Raw genomic sequence first — 25,250 nt, forward strand, 5'->3', positions numbered from 1 at the left:
GGGAGAGCTGCATACCAAAACATACATATACAATACAGTAAGCAAACAGAATCATATACAAATAAATTATTAGCAGAGGCTTGAAGAACACTTTCTAACACTTTCCAATCATTGGGAAGGTTAGACTGCATTCACTTAATGAAGAAGATAGTTATTCTCAAATTGAATTTTCCTCACTGGCTGGCTAATTATTAGATACTATGCCCTGATGTAACTTACAGACACCCCCCCCCTTCTCTTTTTGAAATAATTCTAGTATTTGGAAAAAGAACTAACGATGGCGAGTTTGCCCTTTGCTTTTGATGTTGAAAGAAGTATCGATGACTGGGTTTTCATGTGTTTCTTTGTTGGAAATGACTTTCTTCCTCATTTACCCTCATTAGAGATCAGGTAAGGTCTACAATATTGCATGCAGAAATGCTTCATTGCATGATAAAATATTTTAATTATATAAGAAATATTGGGTAATGAAGAAAAGTTGTAATTAATATCTAAATCGAGAGCTATTTAGGGGACCCAAGGAGTAGGTATGTCGAGTGCAATTTTCCCCTTTCTTCAGAACCCATATCATACTATAATTTTATTTTGAATGTTCCCTCAGCTTCAAATACTGTTTTATGCTCTATGAGAAGATCAAATTGGTATTCCTGTTAGTGTGCCAAGTTAACTGTTCATTATTTGGGTCCTGGTTGCATTCAGCTTTTCGCTGTTCAAAACTCAATGTATGCTACAATTGGTTATTGAGTTATATCATATTTATAGCTTTTAAAATACAAAAAAGTCTAATTATTTATGTGCTGCATTTATTATTACTGCAGTTTTAGTCCTCTTGAGCCTTAGGCCCCTTCTGCACTGCCATATAAAATCCAGTTTATCTGCTTTGAATTGGATTATATGGCAGTGTAGACTCATCTAATCCAGTTCAAAGCAGATAATGTAAATTATCTGCTTTGATAATCTGGATTATATGACAGTGCAGAATGTACCTTGGATGGCTGTTTGAATGGGTCTTGACTCATTTACTCCTCATTTAGTAGCTAGCCATGTGTGTCCGTGTCCCTGTGTGTGTGTTTTCAGGCTCCAAGTAATTCAGAATGCTTTTTTACAGAGATTTTTTTCAGATCCCCGTTTCTTCTAGCATGGCATAAGATGACAATTATAATAGAGTCAAAGGTCAGCTTACTGGCATGTAGATACCCATTCTTACCGTCTTATTTTTTTGGTGGTCATGCACTGCTCACACAGGAGGGTGTGGGTTACATTTTATCCATTATTGGAACAAAATAATAGTTTTTCTAACAGACAGCAGTGTTGTCATTGATTTGAGGTAGCATAGAAAGCCAGTTAGTGAAATCAGTTCCAGTTCAAAGATGACGAATTAAATGCAGGAGAGAGATCCAGAAAGTTGAAATTTAAAAGGTAACTTGTATTAGCTCTATTCTGTTTACGTTGCCTTCCTAGACTAGCTGTTGCTGATTTGTTCTTCTATTTCAGGGAAGGAGCAATTGATCGCCTAGTGAACATATATAAAAATGTTGTGCACAAAACTGGGGTAAGTGAGTCCTGCAGCTAATTCAATAACCATTTTTGAGAAAGAAAGGATAGTTACACTCCTGTTTTGATACTTAACAGGGATACCTTACTGAAAATGGCTATGTCAACTTGCAAAGAGTACAGATGATCATGTTAGCTGTTGGTGAAGTTGAAGATAGCATTTTTAAGAAGCGAAAAGATGATGAGGTAAACAGTACCTTCATTTTTTTGTTTGTTTTTATATAATGTAATCACAGTTATCACAATGGACTTCATTTGTTATTTTATTGTATTTCTTAGTTCATTGTACAAAATGCATTTTAATTCAAATGAATCCACCTGAGCTGTTAATTAGTACAGTATGTATTAACTTTCCGTTTTGTTGATGGTGACGGTATTTTTTAACAGCTGTTGGTTTAGAAGTAGATCCAGTTTGATGCTGGTGAAACGAAGAATACTGCCAGCACAGTTGCATTGGATTTGACAGTTGAAACAGTAGTGCAAGTTACAGCACATTTGCTGCAAGTTACAGTCACTTGCACAGTGGGAAATTACTCGTTTTTTGTCTTGTGTTAATTTCTGCTATTCTAATAAGCCTTGTACTATAAAAGTGGCATCACTCCATTCAGGCCATATTGTTTCATAACAGGAAGTCTGTAAAATGATTACAGATGTGAATACAATGTGTTTGGCTGTATTATTTTCCAAAAATAAGCAAATTCATGTTTTTGGTAATTTTTTTCTCTGTATAGTATGATCCACTATATCTATGGTACTAGTAACTGCAGTATCATTTATCCACATTTGATAAAATATATCTCCTGCAGGCATGTGATTCTGTGATATTCCTGGGCCAGAAATCCTTCATTGCAATAGAATTTGCCATTATCTGTCATTTCACATATTCTTGCAAGTTCAGGGAATGTATCCCCCACCAATGCAGGGGTCATAATGCATTTTGCATACCACTTAGTTCTTCTGATAGATTTCTTCTTTACGGCAGGAAAATTTCAAAAGACGACAGAAGGAAAAACGAAAAAGAATGAAGGTAAATATAAAATTGTCCAAATTTTATTGAAAAATTGTGGATTTTTCTTTTGCACAGCATAAACTGCTTTTTGAAATTGTCCTCATTTTGAAAAGTTGCTTAGTTTGAAAAGTGCTTCTTTGGGTAACACAAGCCCTTGTGAATAGATTCCTTGAATCCTAACTAAGTGTGGCAGATATAGCACAATCCTTAGACTGAGTTTTTAGAATTTAGCCATGTTAAGTGACATATGGTTTACTCTCGTGTAAGTATGTATGGGGTTGCTTATTTAGTTTGATGCAAGCCATACTTGTGGTCTTTCTTCTGTATGGTTTCTAACTCCAGCTATCTCTGTAGCTTATCATTCAACAGTTTAGAGATCATTGCATTATTTTCCCATCACTGGGAAAAGTGAGGTACCTTTAATTGTGGATTATTGCCCATGGGATACTATTCTATTTTGAACCGCTTCCAGCTGTCTGAAAAATGGGAAAGAATGGAACAGCCCTCTTGGCTATACTTTGTCAGTGGTTGTGATGAGGAGATTTGTGTATGGTAACTAGGTCAGGGCAGTGAACATAATGGAAGGAAGGAGAAAGCTGGTCTGGAAGTAACCTTGTTCAGAAATGAATTAAAAGTCTAGGGGTAGGATAGGAAAGGATATAGGTATTACTAGGAAGAACGAAGGGACTAAACAAGGGAAAGAGAGAAAGAGGGTTGGGTGAAGAGTTAGTTTTGATGATTAACGTCTATGTTTGGGAAAGAGAGAAGTGCTGGAAGAGAAACAGCCGAGTTGGTAAGTCTTTTGCATTAGCGGGAGGCAGCAGGAGAATTTAGAGGAGATGAGCTTGATTATGTGGACTGATTGATGTGCTCTTCTGTATTCTCACCTGATCATGGGCACCACTGAAAATTTGGACAAATTACTTTTCTTCCTAAATCAGCATTATAGTAGCAATTTTATGAATGGGCCCCTGAAATTCAGCTGAGATACCAGGTCATCGATGAAAGGGGGTAGTGACATTGTTGGAACAAATTGGTTTCTTGGAAGAGTTTCATGTGTGACAGGCTTGAAGGAGGCCTTTCAGTGATACTTATATGAATGTTAATATGGAACTTGTGTGGTGTGGTTTAATCATTGGATTCCAGGATATGAATCCCACTCAACCATGGAAACTGACTGAGTAATCTTGGACAAGCCATAATCTCTCAGCCCCTAGGAAGGCAAAGGCATACCCCCCCCCCCCCCCCGAGGACATCTTTCCAAGAAAATGTTGTAAAAGGTTCATCCTTGTGTCACCATAAGTTGGAGATGTCTCGAGAGCAAACAACCACAACAAATTGAAAATAATGGCATTTTGAATTTTGATCATGGCCAAAGTGTACTGCTGTCATTTCCTAAGCAGGTTTATTTCAGGGACAGAATGCATATTCTAAACACGAATGAGGGTATAAATCATTGAACTCAATGAAACATTTTATAATACACATGCTTAAGATTGCCCAGCTTCTTTCCTAATACGGTACATATGAGAATACCAAATGAGAATGTGACAAATGGGCACATTCTTTGTTTTTTTGTTTTTATTTGACTGTATTTCTTTCACTATTGTAATGGATGAGATTCCCATTGAAGTTGTTACAGTGACCTTCGCAGAAACTGTATCAGTGTTAACTTTTGAGATACTTGGCAAATTCAGTTTTTGTTTTTTGTTTGGTTTTTTTTTTTTCATGCCAGGAGCTATTTGAGAAACTGCATGTTGTTTCTGTTGTGAGAGAATTGGCCGTCTGCAAGGACGTTGCCCAGGGGATGCTCGGATGCTTAACCATCCTGTGGGAGACTTCTCGCATGTCCTCACATGAGAAGCTGGAGCTGACAGATAGGAGCTCACTTCACTCCCCAGATTCGAACTGCCGACCTTTCGGTTAGCAGTCCTGCCAGCACAATAGTTTAACCCATTGCGCCATAAGGGGCTCCTCAGCAAATCCAGTGGAATTATAAGATAAACTTGGAGGGGGGGGGGGCTACTTCTATAGCTGTTTCTGATTTCTGTGTTAAGTGTTCTGAAAGTATTGGTTAAAGAGCAGTCTTTACTATTCCAAATAAAAATAATTGTTAGCTTTTATCATTAGTCTATCATTTAAATAGAATTTACGCTAATCATGTTTACATAATAAATGTAAATATTTTATTCATAATATAGTATAGAGTGTAATATTTGTATATTTGTTTGCAAAGAAGCCCCACCAGGTATACATAGACTGACATCTTAAGTAGTTAGCACTTCTCTTCAGGTTTTCCCGTCATATAAACATCTCTTAAAATGTAGTACATCTTAGAATCCAGTGTTGAGCCGCCATTGTTTCATTATAGTGGCGTGTACTCAGTGCCAACTGGGAAGTTTTAGTTATATATTTGAAACCACCTACATAACAAGTTGAGTTGTTGTATTTTGTTCATTTTGATTCCTTATTGCACATCAAAATGTTATCAAAAATTGCTGAATTGAAACAAAGAACTATTGTGAATTCTGAAGAAATTCTAAAAGATAGTTTAAGAAACGTATTTACTTTAAAATCAAAGCTTTTTTGGTGGTGGTGGTGGTGGTACTGAAATTAGTGTGCATGTTACAATCAGTGGCATTTTAGAATTGAAGAATTGTGGTAATTTGCTCATCCCAGACATCCATGGGATGTTTATACAGTGATTGCTCTGATAATTGATGGTCAGTATTTCTGCTAATTCTTGTATGCTTAATTTAGAGGGAACAACATTCTATGGCTGGTGGCCAGTTTACTCCACAACCTTTGGGAAGGGGAAATAGGTCAAGCCATCAGCCAATCAGTAACCCAAGACATACAGCCTATGAAATGAGAATGCAGGACAGACAGAACACCGTAAGTGCTCATTCTGGAGTTTGTTGCTACATATAGAAAACTACAACCAGCACCCATGTGGATTTTTAGATACTAGATAAATGTAGTTTCTGGTTGATTGAGAGTTACCATTAAAAATAGGCCTTGCTAATACAATACCCCAAACTATACCAATCCATAACATCTATTTTGACTAGATATTAATATAGAAATATAGTAATTAAAAGCAAATAAATGAAAACCTAATGTAACACTGTTTTACTGTTTTTTATTTATTTTTAAATATTATTTCCACAAATAAATTCCTTTAAGCACAACCGGGTGGTAGTTCTTTTTTAAACTTACATTTTAAGTGCGTAACTATCTACTTCTATTTCTCTACAATTTTCATTTCACATCTAAGATAATTTCAGAGCGAGCCACACTGTAGACTTTATTTCTGTTTTTCATGATTGTTTTCTGTTAATATTATTTTGAAATACCCAAAACACATATTTTTCAAGTTGTATTTGGAGGAATGGTATGTCCCTCCCCTTCCTCTGAAGCCATTGAAATTGATTTTATATTATTTATTTGTGAATTACCATGGCAAATAAAAACCATGTAGAAAGCATTTGTCTCACAAAAAATCTGGCAGATTTTTAAAAAAAATAATTTGCATGGTCCAAAATATTTCATGATGTGTGATTCATTAAAAATAATTACCATTGCATGATTTTAATATGAATTTCAATAGATTTTAATGTTTAAGTTGGACCGCATGTGATACATAAAGGCTCATGTATATTTGAAATCTATCCCTTGCCCCAGTTCTTTTAGGTTTGGTGAAATATACTCTATAGGTAGTCTGTTGTGATTGGCCTCGGGTTTTAGTGTGTATTGCCATTGTGTATATGAAGTTGAAGGGTATTATGTACATTTCAAACATGATTTTGACAAGCACACAAAATGAGCATGTATCCAAGAAAAGTAACATGTAAAGTAACCTGTATTTCAAGGACAGGGGAAGGAACAGGATCTCTTGAGAAATATTTTCATCTTTCTCTGAACCCAATCCTTTCATTGCAGTCTGCTTTTAAATTCCTCCTCAGTTTCAAGAGCAATTTGTTCCATGGCAAAATGGGAGGCTGTTCTAGTGAGTCCCAGAGCCCTCTAGGCATTGGAACTATTTTGCTCGTGGTTCTTTTGAATCCCACCCTCTGTATCTAAATGAGATTGATGGATATTATTCAGTTCTTCATGACAAACCCATTAATTTTAATTTTATAAGTGTAATGAGACCTTTTCCCTAACTCTCTGCACAATAACTGCATCCCCAGACTCCTTCAGCTTCTCCTAATACAAGCTTCACATCCGATGGTACGCCATCCCCAGCAGGAGGAATTAAACGAAAAGCAGAGGACAGTGACAGTGAACCTGAGCCTGAAGATAATGTCAGGTGACGCATTTGGTACTTTGTTAGCACATTGTCAAAGGGATGTTGCCTCATTAATACTATTTACCCTATATCTTCAGCACCTTCTAATGCTTCTCCATGATCTTTTTATCCACCAATAATTAATGCTGAGGGTTGGGATGCTCTGTAAATTCCAGTGAGATGTGTAGGCTATAGCTGTTAAATTTAAGTGTCTCCATTAGTATGCATGCAGGTTTTCATCCTAAAAGCTGCTACTCCCTTTGAGACTCAGCTTGGCTAGAGGTTCAATATTCAGCTCAGATTCTGTGCGCAGAATGTCACTGTTCTACAGCATAAATGAAACTGTTTAACCCTTCAAGCTCTAGAATCACATCCTTTTGTTTAGCCCTTTATTTTGTATCCTTTGGTGAGTTTCCTTTCATTATTGACAATGAATGGCTAAGCTTTGCATGCAGAAGCTTCCAGCACCTATGAATAAAAACATCTCAGATTTACAAAGCTAGGAAAATTGTCTGCTAGATACTTTGGCAAAACATTTAACTGAGAAGACACTGGGCAGAACTGAACAGAGGAGTGGCTCTGTATAAAACAGGTTCATAGGCCCATCTTTTTCTTTCCTAGCCTGAATTCAAATTAGCCCAAGGTTGCTTCTGCTAATATATCAGTGATTATCTGTTTCCCCCTTTCCAGCAATCTCCACTGAAAAGCACCCCTATAAATTGAGAGATGTTTCAGAGAATCTGTCCATGGGATATGAAGGACTGTAGTTTATTCATTCTTTTTACCTTGCATGTTGGGAAAGGCAATGAGTCCAAGGCCGGGTCGATTTTACTCTATATTAATTACGCACTCAGGTTCAATGTTCATTAAATAAGAGGAAGAAATGGGATATCGGGCAATCAAAGCAATAAGTGCATACGTAGACATCACCTAATGGCCAATATAGAAACAAAGTAAAGTGCATAATTTGAAGTGGGAGGTGGAGAGGTTCTTTTCTTTCTGCAAAAACAATAACTAGGAGCATATTGTGGCACTGAATAGCAATTGCTCATATATAATATAGATAAAAGTAAAGAAGCACATTTAGCCATTTACATTTGCTGGGTTAGGGGCACAGGGAAATCCACAAATAAAAAATCTGTTTTTCATTGTGTTTCTTGTCTATGGATATTATTTAAATATAAATTAATGTTTTTAAATTGCTATTTTTTAACCCAAGAGAATACCTCGGTAGGAATTTTTAGGTCCTTCAACATGACTCTGTGGTCAACATCCTCTGGAAGCTAAACGTAGAATTGCATTGTAGAATCCACAGATTCTTGGAAATAACATTTTCATAAAATCAATGAATAATAAAATCTGCAGAAGTTAAACCTGCAAATGTGGAGGGATGACTACGCTAAATCTATCATTATACTAAAAACATTAAGAACATTCATGTACAGTTTAAACATCATGTAAAGAACTACTAAACCTAATTGACAGGGAGCCTGAAGAATTGGGGATTGAAATCAAGGAGATTGTCAGGGAGATTGCAAAAAAAGTCAAAATCTCTTGCCAAAAATAAAGAAAGGTCTTATTAGATGATAGGTGAAACATCTTCAAACAAGTAAAGACATATGAGAAATGATAGTAAAAGTGAAAGAAGCAGTATCAGTATCCTGGATGCCACTGTTCAGTGACTTGGTTATAGAAAGAAAGAAAAACATTATAATAATCAATGCAAGAAAATAGAAGACAACAAAAAGGCAGAACAAGAGACCTCCTCCACAAGATCCAAGAAAGTTAGGAGAAATTCAAACTAAGAGTGGGAATGCTATATCACAAAGTAGGAAACATGTGATCAGAGCAAAATTAAAAGATGGTGATAGCAATGCATTGAGGAAGAGAGGTGAGAAGGCCGGTATATAAAACTTTTAAATAAATAAATAAATATAAAAGGGATGAAACAAGGTCAATTTTCTTTAAAGAAGAACCATTTGAAGCTAAACCCAGGTGCAGGTGGTATAACAGTAAAGCTCTGTCAGCCTATAGAGAAAAGTCCATTCCAATTCTAACAAATATGAAAAACAAAACAATGATCTACAAACCAAAAACACTAAAAATACGTTCCGATCCCCAAAAAAAGGAGATACTAGGTCCTGTAATACACTGGACTGCAAATAACAAAAACATGTCAGAATATTCTACTTTGAGGGTCAAGGACAGAGGTATCAAATGTGTGATTCTCCAGATGTTTAGACTCCAACTCCCAGTTTGTCAAATGGCTAGGAATTCCGGGAGCTTAATTCCAAAACACTTGAGAGGTTACAAGTTTGACACCCCTGGTCTAGGATTTTAGCAAGCATCTTGATTGATTTCTGTCTTTTGCTAAAGGGTGCATGGGACTAGTTTTACAAGTGTTAGTTGAATTATCACTTAGGGCCTAATGAGGTCAGCTCATCAACGTAATATAAGTTATGTTTAAAAGTGACGTGTATATCATATAAATTGGCCTTATATAACTACTAACAAAATGGAATTATTCTCTAGGTTATGGGAAGCTGGCTGGAAACAGCGCTACTACAAAAACAAATTTGATGTTGATGTCAATGATAAAAAATTTCGCCATAAGGTTGTCCAGTCTTACGTGGAAGGGCTGTGCTGGGTTCTCAGATATTATTATCAGGTACATATCTATTCATCTAGTTAAAATACATTTTTTCCTTAAGATTGACCATATATTTTTACCAGTGGTCAGTAATTCTGGTTAATTTTGTGTCTTCTGTGTGTGATTTGAATTCTTATTCCATTTTGCAAACTAGGGATGTGCCTCCTGGAAATGGTATTATCCTTTTCATTATGCACCATTTGCTTCAGATTTTGAAGGGATTGCAGACATGTTCTCAGACTTCGAAAAGGGAACAAAACCGGTAAGATTTGTTATACTTCTTTGTAAGAATCCATACGACAAGATTATTAATCCATCAATTAAATGAATCCTTTATTTCTGGCAGTTCAAACCTCTTGAACAACTTATGGGAGTCTTTCCAGCAGCTAGTGGTAACTTTCTCCCGGTGACTTGGCGGAAACTTATGAGTGATCCGGTAAGAACGTTTCCTTTTTTGGTTTCTCTCCCCCAACCCCCACCCCAATACCTTTTTCATGTGTGCAAATTTTAAATGTTTTGGGGTTTTTTTAAAATGTTATCTTAACAGTTTCACTGCTTTCCTGAAGAATGTGGCTATTCTTAGTCTGTGGCAAAATGTACTTCTCCAGAACAGGACCCAGTTTCTTCTCTCCTACCTCTAGCAGACTGTGGAGGAAGAAGGTTCTTTGCCCCAGTCAATTCAAGACACAGCATGGGGTGGATGTCCAAAGCAAGCAGAGAGAATTGAGCTAGGCAAGAGAGTTTGTAGCCCAAAATGAAGGTTAATTGAGTCACTGGGTCTACTTGAAGTGTTTAAGTTTAGGAAAATGCTCAAGTCTTTGAATATTCAGGATGTATTTATTTATCGTGTCAGGAGCAATCAGACAATATTCGGAATGTATATGCTAGTATTTTATTGAACTGAAAAAGGATAGAAAAGTACTATTCATTTCCAAATGTTTCCATGACTTTGAGGGGGGAAAAGTAGGTAACTTCATCCAGTAGCACTCAAACCTGATTAATTATAATTTTTTTCATTAAAAATAGGAATCAAGTATAATTGACTTCTACCCTGAAGACTTTGCTATTGATTTGAATGGGAAAAAATATGCATGGCAAGGTAAATTGTTTATTGTTATAAAAGTAATATGCTTTTAGTAGACCTTTGAGATTGCTTTTGAGCTATGTGAAGTGCCTAGCTTTGATTATTATACAATATAGGAATGAATGAATAAAATGTTTATTCCATAACTCACTTGCTCCTACTTCCCAAGGTTATGTCTCTTATTGCATTTAAAAATGAACAAGAAAAATAGAGAACAAACAAGTGGCCTGAATTCAGTGGGGACAGATATTAATTTCAGCAGTCTCTTTAAACCAAACACGAGCAACTTTATGAGCTTTAGATGTTCATAGGCAGCTGGCAGTGATGAGAAGGAGAGAAGAAGGAGATAAAACAGGAAAGGTGGGCAAATGGAAGATTTAATACAGTGGCCAAAGGAATATCCAAGCTGTCCTTCTGTACTTCACAGGGAAATGGCATGACCACTTACACTTAAATTTGAAAATAATGTTGTCATTACTAGGTGAAAAAAGATTACCCAAGATGTAAATGCTGGTCTATAGATAAATAATAGTTGCTGAGGATGTCTTGATACACAGTGCCCAAATAAAAGCCTAGTTATAGATATGTGTTCTTCTTTAAGAATACCCACTTAGTTGAAAGCAGCTTATCTGATATTTTTAGGTGTAGTGCATAGAGTGCTTGATAATTGCAAAGTTATTAGCAAAACAAAAGAAAACAGTCTTCTCCTTAAGCTTCGCTTTTACAAGAGAAGACTTAGAAGGAGAAAAAGAGATAAACTTGGACTTTTTGATTAGTGGGAACAGCTTTGTGTTAATCTTGCCAAAGTCTGTGTGCTCTTTAATTCTCAATGCTGACAGAATGGAGATGTGGAATCTTAACACTTATTTTCTGTAGGTGTTGCTCTGTTGCCATTCGTTGATGAACGTCGTTTGAGAGCTGCTCTGGCAGAGGTGTACCCTGATCTCACTCCTGAAGAAAGTAAGGAATAAAAATGTATCCTTTTATCTGGGGTTATCCTAGAACCTTTTTCTTTTGCTGTCTGGGACAGAGCAGCAAATAGCACCCCCCCCCCCCAATAAAGTCAAACTGCATAGCATTGCTTGTATGTTTCCACCAACGCCCTACCTCCTCTATCTTGTTCATGCCCAGCATTATTTTTTAACTTTAATTACATTTGGCCCAGCCATAGATTTTAACTGTGTTTTGTGCTATTGTTCAATGTTTATGCTATTTGTGTATGAGATTTATTTTAATTGCTTTGTATTAGTATTTGTATTTTGCTTTGTATTGTGGTTGTTATTGCTTGTATTGATGTATTGTGGCCTTGGCCTCATATAAGCCACACCGAGTCCCTTGGGAGATGGTAGCGAGGTATAAAGAATGTATTATTATTATTATTTATCCAGAGCTAGGCAGATTATCTTCACACATAAGGCTGAAGATCTCACTACCACTTTTCTCATTCCCTAGCAAAAGCAAACAAAACCCTATACAATGGATAAAATAAGCAAGCATTTACTCGTCTTAATCATCTATAGATCAGTGTTTCTCAAACTGTGCTCCTCCAGATGTTTGGGACTTCAGCTCCCACAATTCCTAACAGCTGGTAAGCTGGCTGGGATTTCTGGGAGCTGAAGTCCAAAACATCTGGAGGAGCACAGTTTGAGAAACACTGATCTATAGAATGAAGATGCAACTTCCTCATTAGCCCTAATGTCTTACATTTTGAGGTGGCTATCCTTTTTATATTTTGAATCATGTAACCAAGTCTATAAAAATCTGATGGGAAACAAATCATTGTTTCTTGTTTCTTTGGCAAAATATTTCTGCTCATTTAGATGTTTTTTTGAGTGAAAATCGAACCTTGATTGTACAATCTTAACAAACAGTGTCAGCCTGAAGCACCTCAATTCGATATACTGAAATGGAACTAGATATGGCATCAGAAAAAGTGTATAAGGCAGATATTAGCAGAAGGCAGAGCAGAATAGGGATGTGGAAAGCCTGGGTTATTTAAGCTTCACTGGTATGTTGTCCAAGCCAAAAGCAATGCAGTTTGCATAAGTGGAGGTGGAAGACTTTTAGTGACTTTCCTGAGAAGAGGCTTCTGCCCTGAATGTTGACTGTGTTGATACAAAAGGGATGTAATTCCCTTATTTAATCAGGCATCCTGTTGATAACTTCCAGCACTATAAGTTAAATGTTGTCTTAACCACTTGTTAAATCAAGGTAACAGAGTCTACTTCATGTTCAAATGCCACTTCTCCAATAAAGCAGCAGATGGCTGTGAAATTCTAAGCTGATACCGTCCTCTTCTCACAATATCATTACAGAATTAACTCAATACATATTAAGGGAACAAGTTTGTGTAGTCTTAAATACATGGTAAACCAAGAAAGAGAACTGTTTCATTTGTGTGCATATAAAAACTATATGGAACAGTTTCTGTATATCTTACTACTCTTAATCATTTTCATTTCCATAAAAAGTTAACATTCGACTCCTTTCTCTAGAGAGAAGAAATAGTCTTGGCGGCGATGTTCTTTTTGTTGGGAAGCATCATCCACTTCATGACTTCATCCTTGAACAATACAAATCTGATGAAAAACAGGTATACCCAGCAACATTCCAATGATTTCTACATTTTTCATGTGTGCCAATCTAAGTCAACTGAACCGCATGTTCTTATTCTCAAACAGGCAGTAGACATGCCACCTGAATTGTGTCATGGTATTCAGGGTAAGCTTACCTTGAATGAAAATCCAGTTCTGCCAGATGAGTAAGTATGATTTGCAACTTGGAGGGGGGGGGGGCTGTTGGGGCATGGAGGGGACATATTTTCCCCTCTGGGGGACCTTGGAGGACCACATATCTCACCTACCCCTTAAATTTTTATTTGCTCCCAGATAGCCTTCTAAGGGGCATAGGACAATGTTGCCATTGCTTTGCCCCTTTCTGGACTATTCCAAGCCTAGGAGACACTTTTTTTTGTAACAGAGGATGAGCAGGTTCATTTGGGGTTAACAACAGAATTGCTTCCTTTGGGGGGAAAAATCATTTCCTAAAATGGCTGAAGGGGAGCCAAAAATGTGGCAAAATTACCCATATTTCCTAGGAGGCAATTGAAGACAAAGTGTACTTAAATGGTGGAGGAGTTTCACACCTTACAGTATCCCATGGCTTGCAGAAATAATTATTTGCTGATAAAGAACCGATCATGTATCAAAGTTGTTGAAGATTCTTGAAAAGAAAATAATTCCAAGTGAATTTTCCGATATTTGCTTCCAGCAGCCAAGTTGTTTAATTAATGTCCATGAGTTGTTGTCTACTATTATGCAAGCTCTTAGCCACTATGGAGAAATCACATCCAAACTGAAGATAGATTAGACTGGTAGCATAATCACCATTTGTAGTGTTTAAGAGATAATGAGGCAGGGGAAGAGAAATGTGGATAGCACAGAGAATGGAAGTGGGAACATAAGAACAAGGCCCTAGTTGTAGGCTAGGACTAAAAGTAGATCATTGATGACCAAACAAATGGTTAAATTAAGCTGATATAAGTATGTGTTTAAAAGGAACCCCTGGTGGCGCAGTGGGTTAAACCGTTGAGTCGCTGAACTTGCTGATCGAAAGGTCAGTGGTTTGAAACTGGGGAGCAGGGTGAGCTCCCTCAGTTAGGCCAACCTAGCAGTTCAAAAACATGCAAATGTAAGTAGATCAATAGGTACCACTCCAGCGGGAAGGTAACAGTGCTCTATGCAGTGATGTTAGTCACATGACTTTGGAGGCATCTACGGACAACACCAGCTCTTCAGCTTAGAAGTGGAGATGAGCACCACTCCCCAGAATCGGGCGCAACTAGACTTAATGTCAAGGGGAAACCTTTACCTTTAAGCATGTGTTTAGTTTTAAAATTAAAATAAATTCATTTTGATTAAATTCTCCATGTTTGTACTTGTTTAAAATTTATTGTTGATCATTCTGTGTTTCCGAATTGTTTGCTCACTGAATTGGCATATCATGTACAGTCAGACTTCTGACATTTCAAAATGTCAATGTGCTGTCTTTTCTGTTTCTTTACTGTTGTGTTTGAGCTGAAAGAAATTGCCTCAGCTTGTTTTGGGCTTTCTGTAGCAGCAATCACTTGGGTTTTTAAAAAATCTTTTTGAGTTTTTGGGTTTTGGGACTGTTACTCAAATATTTAAAATGTCTGTGGAGCTTTTAGATGAAGAATCTTTTCATTTGGAACATTTAAGTGTCCCTTTGTATCAAGATGTCCTACGTAGTTACAACTTCCATTTCATCATAATTCAGAATAGCTTTGGTTGTTGTTTTTAGTGAAAAGCTGTTTAGAAATATGTTGAATATCCTTTACATTTTTCAGCTAAAATTCGTTATTCTAAATGAATAACGCTTCAATTTTCCTTTATCCATTAGGACAGTACATTCTCCTGTGCCAGTGCTACGTGATCTGACACAGAATACTGCAATAAGGTAAACCACGATTGCATCCCAGTGGCTTTGGCTGTATGTTTAAGTCATAACACAGTGAGCTTAAGTGCAGTTGTTAGTCCTAGTTAGAATACTCACTGAGTTAGTTGCTAAATGTAGGTTAATGCGTCTGTAAATCCTAATGATTCACTATCTGTTCCCTAAATGAGACTAGTGATTTAGATTGAAGTCTCCAATAGTTGTGGCATTCATCAGTTCCTGGCTTGCTTCTCATCTTGAAACTGTTAAGGAATATAGAAGGGTGAAGGAGCAAACTTATTTCATCAGGCATGGTATTTCATTATCACTCAGGTTTCTCTGGACTTATAGGAAGCTGAGCTATGAAATCCCAGAAAATGTGCACTTTCAAACAATGATGAATTATTCCTGACTTCATTCTGCTTGTGTTTAAAACTATGAGTGAAGCTTCTTACTTCTCTCTGTCAGCCACTAAACAGTTGTGAAGGTCTCCGCATTTTAATCACCCCTTGTAATCTCATATTTTGTGTCCCTTGTTTTGTCACCTGAGATCTACATAAATCCCTTTGGCGCTGTAATTCCATACTGTATATCAGACTACATTCAAGAACATGAATGTGTTCTGTGAAACCAAAGTATCTACCCATAGAAGAGGTTGTTTGGTGCATCGCTACAACATTCATTCCTCTGGACTTATTTTATTCAGGAGGCATATCCGGATCTGTGACTCATGCAGAAACACAGGACTGGCTCTTAAATTGATGGGTAATTTTTATTCTTACCCTTTTTAGCTGCAAAGATAAAGGGTGCCTCCTACTTTAATTTGGAAAACAGTATGTGTCAGCTGTCAAAAGCTTGGGAAACACTGTTCTGTTTCTAAACCTGCTGAGTATAAATTGTTCTGGGTAGAATGAGACTAGTAAAAATATCAAGCCACTTCATCAATGCATGTATAAATCATGATTCCTCACAATCTGATGAGACATCACAAAAGTCTGGGTCTCCTTGGAGAGATAGGGCAGGTTACAAATAAAGTATTATTAAAGGTGTAAAAACTAAGTTCATTGGAAAGCCATGTGGGCAAAGTAAGACAATATGAAGGCGGGATATGACCCATCCTGGCTCCCTATCATGTACAAGGAGACATTCAAGTGTTATAGTGGTTGTTTGATGGATATAACTGTGAAAACCAGCTGCTCCTTAGAGATGTTTGGGAAATTAGCTCTGTATGATAACGAGGAGGAACTGAGAAACACCTCCATCATCTCAGAAACAGTGCATCCTTCCTCAGAGTATTTTTTTGGGGGGGTCTGTCCAACAATATCACTGAGACGTTCCCTTCAATGCCACCATCATGCTCTGCATGCAGCTCGAAAAAAAACTAAGGAATGTATTGCATGGAGATACATCTTTTTTCAAAGCAGGCTTCCAGACTTTGTGACCCACCAAACAATATGTAGTCCAACATAGGAATCAGTAAATCTCTTGGATTTGCTGACAAGAAAGAGAGTGGGTTCTAAAAAGAATAGAACATGGTAGGCTACTTTTATGTTGGTGGTTCACAAGGTTGAGTAGGCCTGATTTCCATTTTGTTATATCAAAAGCATGAAGGAATATGTTGGCATGTCATCTCTCATAATTGTTCTAAATATTTTCATTCTTAGTGTCAACTTTAAAGACCCACAATTCCAAGAAGACTTTGTTTTTAAGTCAGTGGTGTTATCTGGAGCAAAGTAAGTAACCTTCTTGTGTTAATGTATTGTCGAAGGCTTTCATGGCTGGAATCACTAGGTTCTTGTGGGTTTTTTCGGGCTATAGAGCCATGTTCTAGAGGCATTTCTCCTGACGTTTCGCCTGCATCTATGGCAAGCATCCTCAGAGGTAGTGAGGACCTCACTACCTCTGAGGATGCTTGCCATAGATGCAGGCGAAACGTCAGGAGAAATGCCTCTAGAACATGGCTCTATAGCCCAAAAAAAACCCACAAGAACCTTCTTGTGTTACTTTTACTTGCTAGTTCTTCTGAAAGTGAAAAAGTACTTCACAAAGAATTCCACTGGATCTGATAAGGGTAAATGACCCTGTGTCGGGCCAGGACACTCAACTTGATAACTTTTGTTTCTGGTGTCAGTGTTACATTTAACATTGTTTTATTATTTAGAAAACCCACGCCTGTCCTGAAGCCAGGTGACTGGGAGAGAAGTAACAGTGATAATAGACCTTGGAGACCACAGCTTGGCTTTAACCGTGATAGAAGACAGGTTCACTTGGACCAGTCAGCATTCAGAACATTAGGGTAAGTATCTGTGACTCCAAGAAATTATCTCTGCTCTGATTGATTTGAGTGTACATTTTCATTAGCAAAGAAAATGCAAATTTATTTTTATCCTGGCACTGGAATCAGTAAATTTTAAATGTTGAAATAATGGAGAGAGAAACTTTACATTCAGCACTCTTGGTGTTTTTGAATCACGTTGACGGAAATAAAAATTCTGCATGATCACTACCAATTTGAATTATTTTAAAAGGGCATAAAATAAATTCATACAGGAATCAGTGAATACTAGTGAAGATCTGTGAATTAATGTTCAGTTACCCATGTATAATTGTCCTATATACTCATATGTAAGTGTAGATATTTTTTTTCAAATTGATTTTTATTGATTTTATAAGATTTACAGCAAAAGTGGGGGGAGAAACATAAGTGTGCATTAGAGAGAGTAAAGTGGGAAAAAGGAGAGATATAGTATATTGAAGGGAGAGAAAATAAAATAAATAAAATAAATAAAAAAACCACCCCACCCTAAGTCCCTTCGTGCTCGTGATGTGACATCACATCACATGTAAGTGTAGATATTATAGACCAAAAAAAATTCCAAAAAAACTGGATTGACTTATCCATAGGTCAGTGTGACTATTGTATCTTAACACTTATTAGAAAGGAGCCATCCCATTTTATGAATACAGTAGCAAAAGGGGAGAGCTGAGTCTGTCTTGAGAGAATTCCAAAGAAGCAATTTCCTACTCTGTTCTTTCCGCCATGATGCTACTTCTGGACTTTTTGAATGCCTGGGTAGGGAAATGGCAGCAACGACCAAGGACACCTGTCCCCTGAGATGGCATTGCTTCTTTTGCTTTTTTTGCTGAATGACCTTCCTTTCAACTTAACCATGAGTCATATCCAAATTCATAATTTTGGTTTCAAATCATACCCTCGACTTATATATGAGATTGATGTCTATATTAGTATATATGGTAATGTACTATCTATTTATTTATCCCGCTTTGAGTCTCATCTGTGGGAGAAAAGAAGGTTAAAAGTAAATAACAACAACAACAACAACTTTTTTCAAACTATTATTTTGTTGCCAGGGTTGTTCACTCACAAGACAGCATACACTAAAAATAGCAAGTATTTAATTTCAAGCAAATTACATTATTACATAGTGGATGTAGCTAAAACTACATGTTTACTTAAAAGGATACTTATTCTACATCTGTTTTATTGACTATTCTAAAGCCTTTGACTGTGTGGACCATAATAAATTGTGGCATGTTCTTGGTGGTATGGACATACCAAATCACCATGTCTCTCTCCTGAGGAATCTGTATAAGGACAAAGTAGCAACAATAAGAACTGACCATGGAACAACAGACTGGTTCAAGATTGGGAAAGGCATATGGCAGGGTTGTATACTCTCACCCAACTTATTCAACTTGTATGCAGAAAACATCATGTGATGTGGTAGGCTTTACAAATGCAAGGCTGGGGTGAAAATTGCTGGAAGAAACATTAACAACCTTAGATATGCAGATGACACCACTTTGATGGCCAAAAGTGAGGAGGAGCTGAGGATCCTTCTAATCAAGATGAAAGAAGAAAGCGCAAAAGCTGGGTTGCAGTTAAACATAAAAAAACAAGATTATGGCAACAAGAATGATTGACAACTGGCAAATAGAGGGAGAAAACGTGGAGGCAGTGACAGACTTTGTATTTCTAGGTGCAAAGATTACTGCAGACGCAGACTGCAGCCAGGAAATCGGGAGACACTTCTTAGGAGGTGAGCAATATCCAATCTTGCTAAAATAGTAAAAAGTAAAGACCTCACACTGGCAATGAAGATCCACATAGTTAAAGCAATGGTATTCCCCATAGTCATCTATGGATGTGAGAGCTGGACCATAGGGAAGGCTGAGCGAAGGAAGATAGATGCTTTTGAACTGTGGTGTTGGAGGAAAGTGCTGAGAGTGCCTTGGACTGCGAGAAGATCCAACCAGTCCATACTTCAGGAAAAAAAGCCCGACTGCTCATTGGAGGGAAGAATAGTAGAGGCAAAGATGGAGTACTTTGGCCACATCATGAGAAGAAAGGAAAGCTTAGAGAAGACAATGATGCTGGGGAAAATGGAAGGAAAAAAGAAGAGAGGCCAACCAAAGGCAAGATGGATGGATGGGATCCTTAGTGATGGCCAACAGGGAGCTCTGGCATAGGCTGGTCCATGAGGTCATGAAGAGTCAGAAACAACTGAATGAATGAACAACAACAAATTCTACATCCGTCTTGAACTGAAGCACACCTAAATATGAACTTTTTAAAATAGTTCTTCCACTTCAGAGTAACCACTAAGAAGGTCCTGTCTCTTGTATCACCAGCTGAACAAGATTTCATCAAGGAGAAATACAAACAAGACCTCTGCTACAGATGGTAGTTTTAGTGAAAGGACTCAAACTCATGCAGATTGTATTTAAAGTAATTGAAGGTCAAAAATAACACTTCTGATTGGGCCTGGCAATATGTGGAACTACTCCAAAAATGATGTTATGCTCAGGCTGTCAAATTCCCATTAGCAACCACTTTGCACTAGTTGAAATTTGTAAGCTGCTTTCAGATGCAGCCCAGTGTAAAATACATTGCAGTGCTCCACTCTAAAGATGCCTATTGGGGCAAACCAGTCAAACCAGACCAAGTTCTTCCTTTAAGCATAGGGCTAGCAGTAGGCTGGAGGACCATAGTCCAAGCTACGGCATGTTTTCCCACAGATAATGATGAGTGCAAGGAAAGTCAGCCGCTCTTTAATGAGGCAAGAATTTCCTTTTTGGAAGGGAAAGGCCCAGGTAATGTTAGAGTGGGGATTGGTTCAAACATTTATAGATCTATTAATTCCTTGCATTTGGCAGAACATGGCATGCTACTCTAAGATGTGTGCAGGTGCACTCACATTATTTCTATTCCTCCCTCCCACCCATAACTTTTTGGTGGAAAAAATGAGGGAATGCTTGTCATATATAGAAGCCTCCCAGGCCCACTAATCTTTGACCTGGCTTAGCATTACAGAGTTACAGAAATGTACAGTTGCATAATTTAGAAAATCAGAGTTTGTCCTTGCCACTTTGTCTTTGCTCAGAAGTTATTTCTCCATGGATACAGTCTTGCTTTTAACATTTCCTGCTCCACATTTCAGGCACACAATGTCAAGAGATCGAGGACAATCAGGAAGTGGCATTTATAGCAATATTGCTCCTCCTGGAAATTACAGTCAAGGGAACACATACAGACCACTCCTTGGCAGACAACAGCAACAGATTCCAAAACTGCTATCAAGTAAGTGTTGGATTTTTAAAATTGTTTTTACTTCATCATTTTGGCCTGGTGAAAGTAGGAATTAATAAATTGGCACTTGTATCTGCTTTTTTGTCAGGTGTTTATTTTAAAGTCAACCTTTCTGTGACATGTATTTGCTGCTAACACTTTGCAATCTTGTGTCAGTTGTTTGACTATTTTCTGATATTCTAGAGCAAGAAGTGTGGGCAGCAGATGAAAAGTAGCTTAGGCATGCAGTTGAAAAAGAATGTGAGCCACAAAACTCACCTATGACTAGGCTAGCCACTTTCTTATGTCTCAGCCAATCAACTATGCCAATTAACAATACCAGTCTAAACACAGGGTTGTTGTAAGTTTTACTGATACTATGGAAAAAGTAGGATTTCACTACTTTTCATATGGATGTGGTGTATAACTACATTTGGAATTTTGAAGAAATGATGTGAGTGACATCAGAAGGTGTTTACCGTTGTTGGCATGGCTAGAAACAACATGCCTATCCATTATGAAACTTAGTACAAAGCAGAGGAGAGATTTGGGCCCTAAAATACAAAACCACTTTGTTGTATCCAGTTTAACATATCATCCCTTTATAGCTGATAAACTAACTTTCTTTAAATTACAACTGCCCAAGTTATTTTTCAGTGGTTCTCAACCTGTGGGTCCCAGGTGTTTTGACCTTCAACAGCTGGTAAACTGGCTGGGATTTCTTAGAGTCATAGACCAAAACACCTGGGACCCACAGGTTGAAAACCACCATTTTAGATTAATTTTGTTCCCCTGCCTTATGACAGCTACATCCCTTCTATCTTCTTAAACTATCAATTTTCCTTGTCTTTAAGATTTTAGAGTAGTAGTAAACCAATAAAAATTGCTGGTGATCTGAACCAGTTAGTGAAATAGAAGAAAATTATGTCTGTAGCAGTTGTAGACAAACACAGACAACTTTCCCAACTAAAGCTTTATCTTACTACAGACAACCAAATGTCTTTGGCAGTTGAAAGTCTGTGTTTCTCCATTCTTTAACCACTATTGTTATAGGCTAAGTATTTTTAGTTGCCAAATTTTGTGGCTTGGGAATGAATTAGTAAATGGACCAACAGAATGTAACCTAGTTTTTTCAACAAGCCTTCAGCCATATTTAGATTCCTTTAATGAATGTATGTGATGACCCATAGGTTTCACAAAGCACTTTACATGATTGAGATTTATTATTATTGTTTTATACTTGCAGTAATTGCGGTATTTTAACCAGGAGTTTTTATGAAGTGAGATATTTATGTTGGTTGTTATTGTTTTATGTCATTGTTTCTGTAATTTTGGTATTTTATGTGTTTGCACCTTTGAGTGCTTTGTAAGCTGCCCCGAGTCCCTCTGAGAGATGGTGGTGGGGTATAAATAAAGTTGTTGTTGTTGTTGTTGTTGTTGCTGTTGTTGTTGTGTGCTTTCAAGTCATTCTTGACATATGGTGATTTTAAGGTGGTCCTATCACATAGTCTTCTTAACACAATCGGTTCAGAGAACAGATATATATCTTTGTATTCCATTGAGACTGAGAGTGTGTGAATTACCTATGGTCACCCATGGGTTTTTATGACTGACCAAGGATTCAAACCCTGGTCTCCAGGACCGTAGTCCATTTCTCAAATCACTATACCATGCTATACCACAATGTTTGAAGCCAGATGTATTAGGATGTGTGTTTACATCAGCAGAAGCTTGGCTTCATCTTGAAGGCTCAAATATCCATAAGACAAAACTGTAAAGTAACTACACTGTGGATAGACCTATAATAATAATCTCCTTGCAGGTCCACTGTCTGATATAATTAGGATGGCAGACAGACAAAGGCACTAATAAGGAACCATATCTAATTATATCATATTATATATCATATATCATATAATAAATATATATTTATATACATTTTTGGTCAAAAGATATTTAGCTGCCTGCGCTCCATCTATTTTTATCAGTTTTATACTAATTTATGCAATATCTAAAGGTCTTGGTTTTAATTGGATAGCAAATGTTCTGGGTAGGGCTAAAAAGAGAGAATGAAAGAAGCCAAAATAGAGCCATAGATTAGATCAAAGCTTTCTAAACTGTGTGTCACAACACGTTAGTATGTTGGCCGCAGTGCATAGGTGTGTTGCACAAATATAATGAGAAATCTCTGAGTCTATGTGAAATAAGCCATCAATCATATATTTTAAAATTATAAATGCCTCCATACAGTTCCTGATAATAATTTATGTATGTGTCCGTTTCTCTCATAATGGGTTCCAGCTAAACAAGAGGACAAGCTAAAAAGAGGAGGTGGGCAGAAAAATACTTTTGTGTCAGAGCTTTGTTAACTGAAGTGTGCCTGTAATGCAATATTTATCAAACTGTGTTCCTCCATTTCTTTTGGACTCCAACTTCCAGAAGTCCCAGCCAGCTTACCATATGTTAGGAATTATGGGAGCTGAAGTCCAAAACTTCTGAAGGAGCACAGTTTGAGAAACTGTAATGCATTACCAGGGCAGGTGGTAACAAGGTCCAATGGCATTACTTCCTAGCATTATTGGTAGTTTTGGTAAATCAGTAATATTTACACATTGCAGTACTATTTAGAATGGCTCATTTGTGAAATTCAATAGGATTTTGAATTCTCAGTTATTACAAGCTACCAAATCAGTAGCAAAAAAGGTAAAACAAATTGATTCAGCAATAAGATGCTTTGATTTGTCTGTAATAAAAAAGACACCCCTGTTGCAAGGTGTATAAGGTTATTAAGATAGCATTGCATCTGTACTGGCCTTAAGAAGACGACCGCATTCAAGATGGTTAGATTTAGTCATAGAAGCCACAGCCTTGAATCTGTAAGCCCTTGGGTAGGGCTGTCAATAAATGGGTACATTAGAGGTTTCTCATGCATTGGGTTGCCATAAGTCTTAAGTTGACCTGATGGCAGTTAACAACAACACAACCTTAGCTAATGCATGGTCATTATATTTAGAAAAATCTTGCCCCATTTCAGACCAGACTTTATAATTATTTTCTTGGAACTTTATATTGCCAAATATAACAGATTGTTTCAAACTGTGTAACTTCAAACATTTTTTTTCACATCAACCTGTGTACTGGTTGTATAGAACATGTACGTATAGAACAATTCTGGAGAACATTCTGTGGTAGTACATAAGATATCTGAAGTGGGGGACTGACAACTGGGAAGCTCTGGCACATGAGAGGGGGGTCAGCTGTTACGAAGGATGCTGTGGACTTTGAAGACGGACATATAGAGAGGACAAAAGGAAGAATGCGCCAATTTGTGTCATGTCTGCCTTCCATCTAGAAATCTGTATCATCAAAGTGAAAGAACATTTGGATACAGAATAGATCTTCACTGCCTAGAGTCTCCATCTAGAAGACAATCTGACTTGAACATGAATGATCACCCATGATTATGATGATGCATCTCCTCCTGCTACAGCACCACTTCTAATCCTTTATAATGCCTGCAATAGCAACATGCTCTGAGAGTCAGGAAGCTTAGCCTTTGCTGAAAGTCCCTGAAGGAAACAGTGGCTGCCTCTGTAATGGCTCTGTTGAGGCCTCCACTGTGACTAGACATCAATTCTCTGCTGCAGGAGGGAAGCACCAGTGAGTCACCATCACTGGCATTTTTTTTTTGTCAACCTGGGAGAATAGAAAGGGTCAGTGCATCTTCTGCGAGGGTTATCTGGAAAGTAAGGTTACAAGGCATGCAGCTCTCACAGGGATTTTTTGCGGGGGAGTTGGTATCACTGCCGTGTAGCAGGAAGCCAGTGGAAGCGAACGAGCAGTGCCCATCGTCAGTTGCTCATTGACTGGCGTTGTGGTGAAGGTTAGAGATGACCACTCTCGTTCCATTTCCCTCCAAGTGCGAAATAATACACTACCTAAATGCTAAGGACACAAACGCCACTGCAATTCATCACAAAATCGTTTCAGTTTGTGGAGAAGATGTAATGTCAAGACAGCATGTGACAAAATGGGTGCAGAATATACTGTGAGACCATGAGGAAATTTCTCAGAGCCATCCAAAACAAACATAGTGGGATGCTGATGGTGGGAGTCTGTCTTCTTCATGACAATGCGCATCCGCACACCGCTCATGCAACACAAGAGTTGTTGACTTCATTTGGTTGGCATGTTTTAAGCCACCCCTCTCGCAGCCCCGATCTCACATCCAGTGACTACCATATGTTCACCAAATTGAACATATTTGGTGGGAAACACTTTTCCAATGACAATGAAGTGAAAATCGACTTCTATGACACAGGCATCAAAAAAGATGACACAGGCTTCAAAAACTCGTCCCATGGATGACAAAATGTATTGAACTGAATGGTGATTATGTGGAAAAATAATGTAATACCTATGCTGCAATCCATATGTTTTATTAAAAAAGATTCATTCTTTGTATTTTTAAAAAATCTTGTAACCTTACTTTTCGGATAACCTGCTGTAGTTTCTTCACAGACACATTAAACTCTCACTTTTCACTACAGTGCTGGTATCAGCATTGAACCAGTATTACCTCTCTACCTGTAGTAGTAGCCATTTTGTCTTAATCTTCTC

The 25,250-nt window shown here is 37.5% G+C and overlaps 1 protein-coding gene across 1 annotated transcript in view; it reads left to right on the forward strand.

Annotated features, from left to right (window-relative positions):
- Positions 1–25,250, forward strand: part of XRN2 (5'-3' exoribonuclease 2) — a 75,309-nt gene that overhangs the window by 28,740 nt on the left and 21,319 nt on the right. Inside the window, exons 11-27 of the mRNA XM_060774075.2 lie at positions 257–390; positions 1,495–1,552; positions 1,633–1,740; positions 2,537–2,581; positions 5,324–5,458; positions 6,757–6,875; positions 9,387–9,522; positions 9,659–9,766; positions 9,851–9,940; positions 10,531–10,603; positions 11,465–11,548; positions 13,084–13,181; positions 13,270–13,349; positions 15,008–15,064; positions 16,705–16,773; positions 17,202–17,336; positions 20,503–20,642. Coding sequence (XP_060630058.1) covers positions 257–390; positions 1,495–1,552; positions 1,633–1,740; positions 2,537–2,581; positions 5,324–5,458; positions 6,757–6,875; positions 9,387–9,522; positions 9,659–9,766; positions 9,851–9,940; positions 10,531–10,603; positions 11,465–11,548; positions 13,084–13,181; positions 13,270–13,349; positions 15,008–15,064; positions 16,705–16,773; positions 17,202–17,336; positions 20,503–20,642 — 1,669 coding nt within the window. The remainder of the gene's footprint in view (positions 1–256; positions 391–1,494; positions 1,553–1,632; positions 1,741–2,536; positions 2,582–5,323; positions 5,459–6,756; positions 6,876–9,386; positions 9,523–9,658; positions 9,767–9,850; positions 9,941–10,530; positions 10,604–11,464; positions 11,549–13,083; positions 13,182–13,269; positions 13,350–15,007; positions 15,065–16,704; positions 16,774–17,201; positions 17,337–20,502; positions 20,643–25,250) is intronic.

Source organism: Anolis sagrei, chromosome 4 (assembly GCF_037176765.1).
Source record: "Anolis sagrei isolate rAnoSag1 chromosome 4, rAnoSag1.mat, whole genome shotgun sequence".
NCBI lineage: Eukaryota > Metazoa > Chordata > Lepidosauria > Squamata > Dactyloidae > Anolis > Anolis sagrei.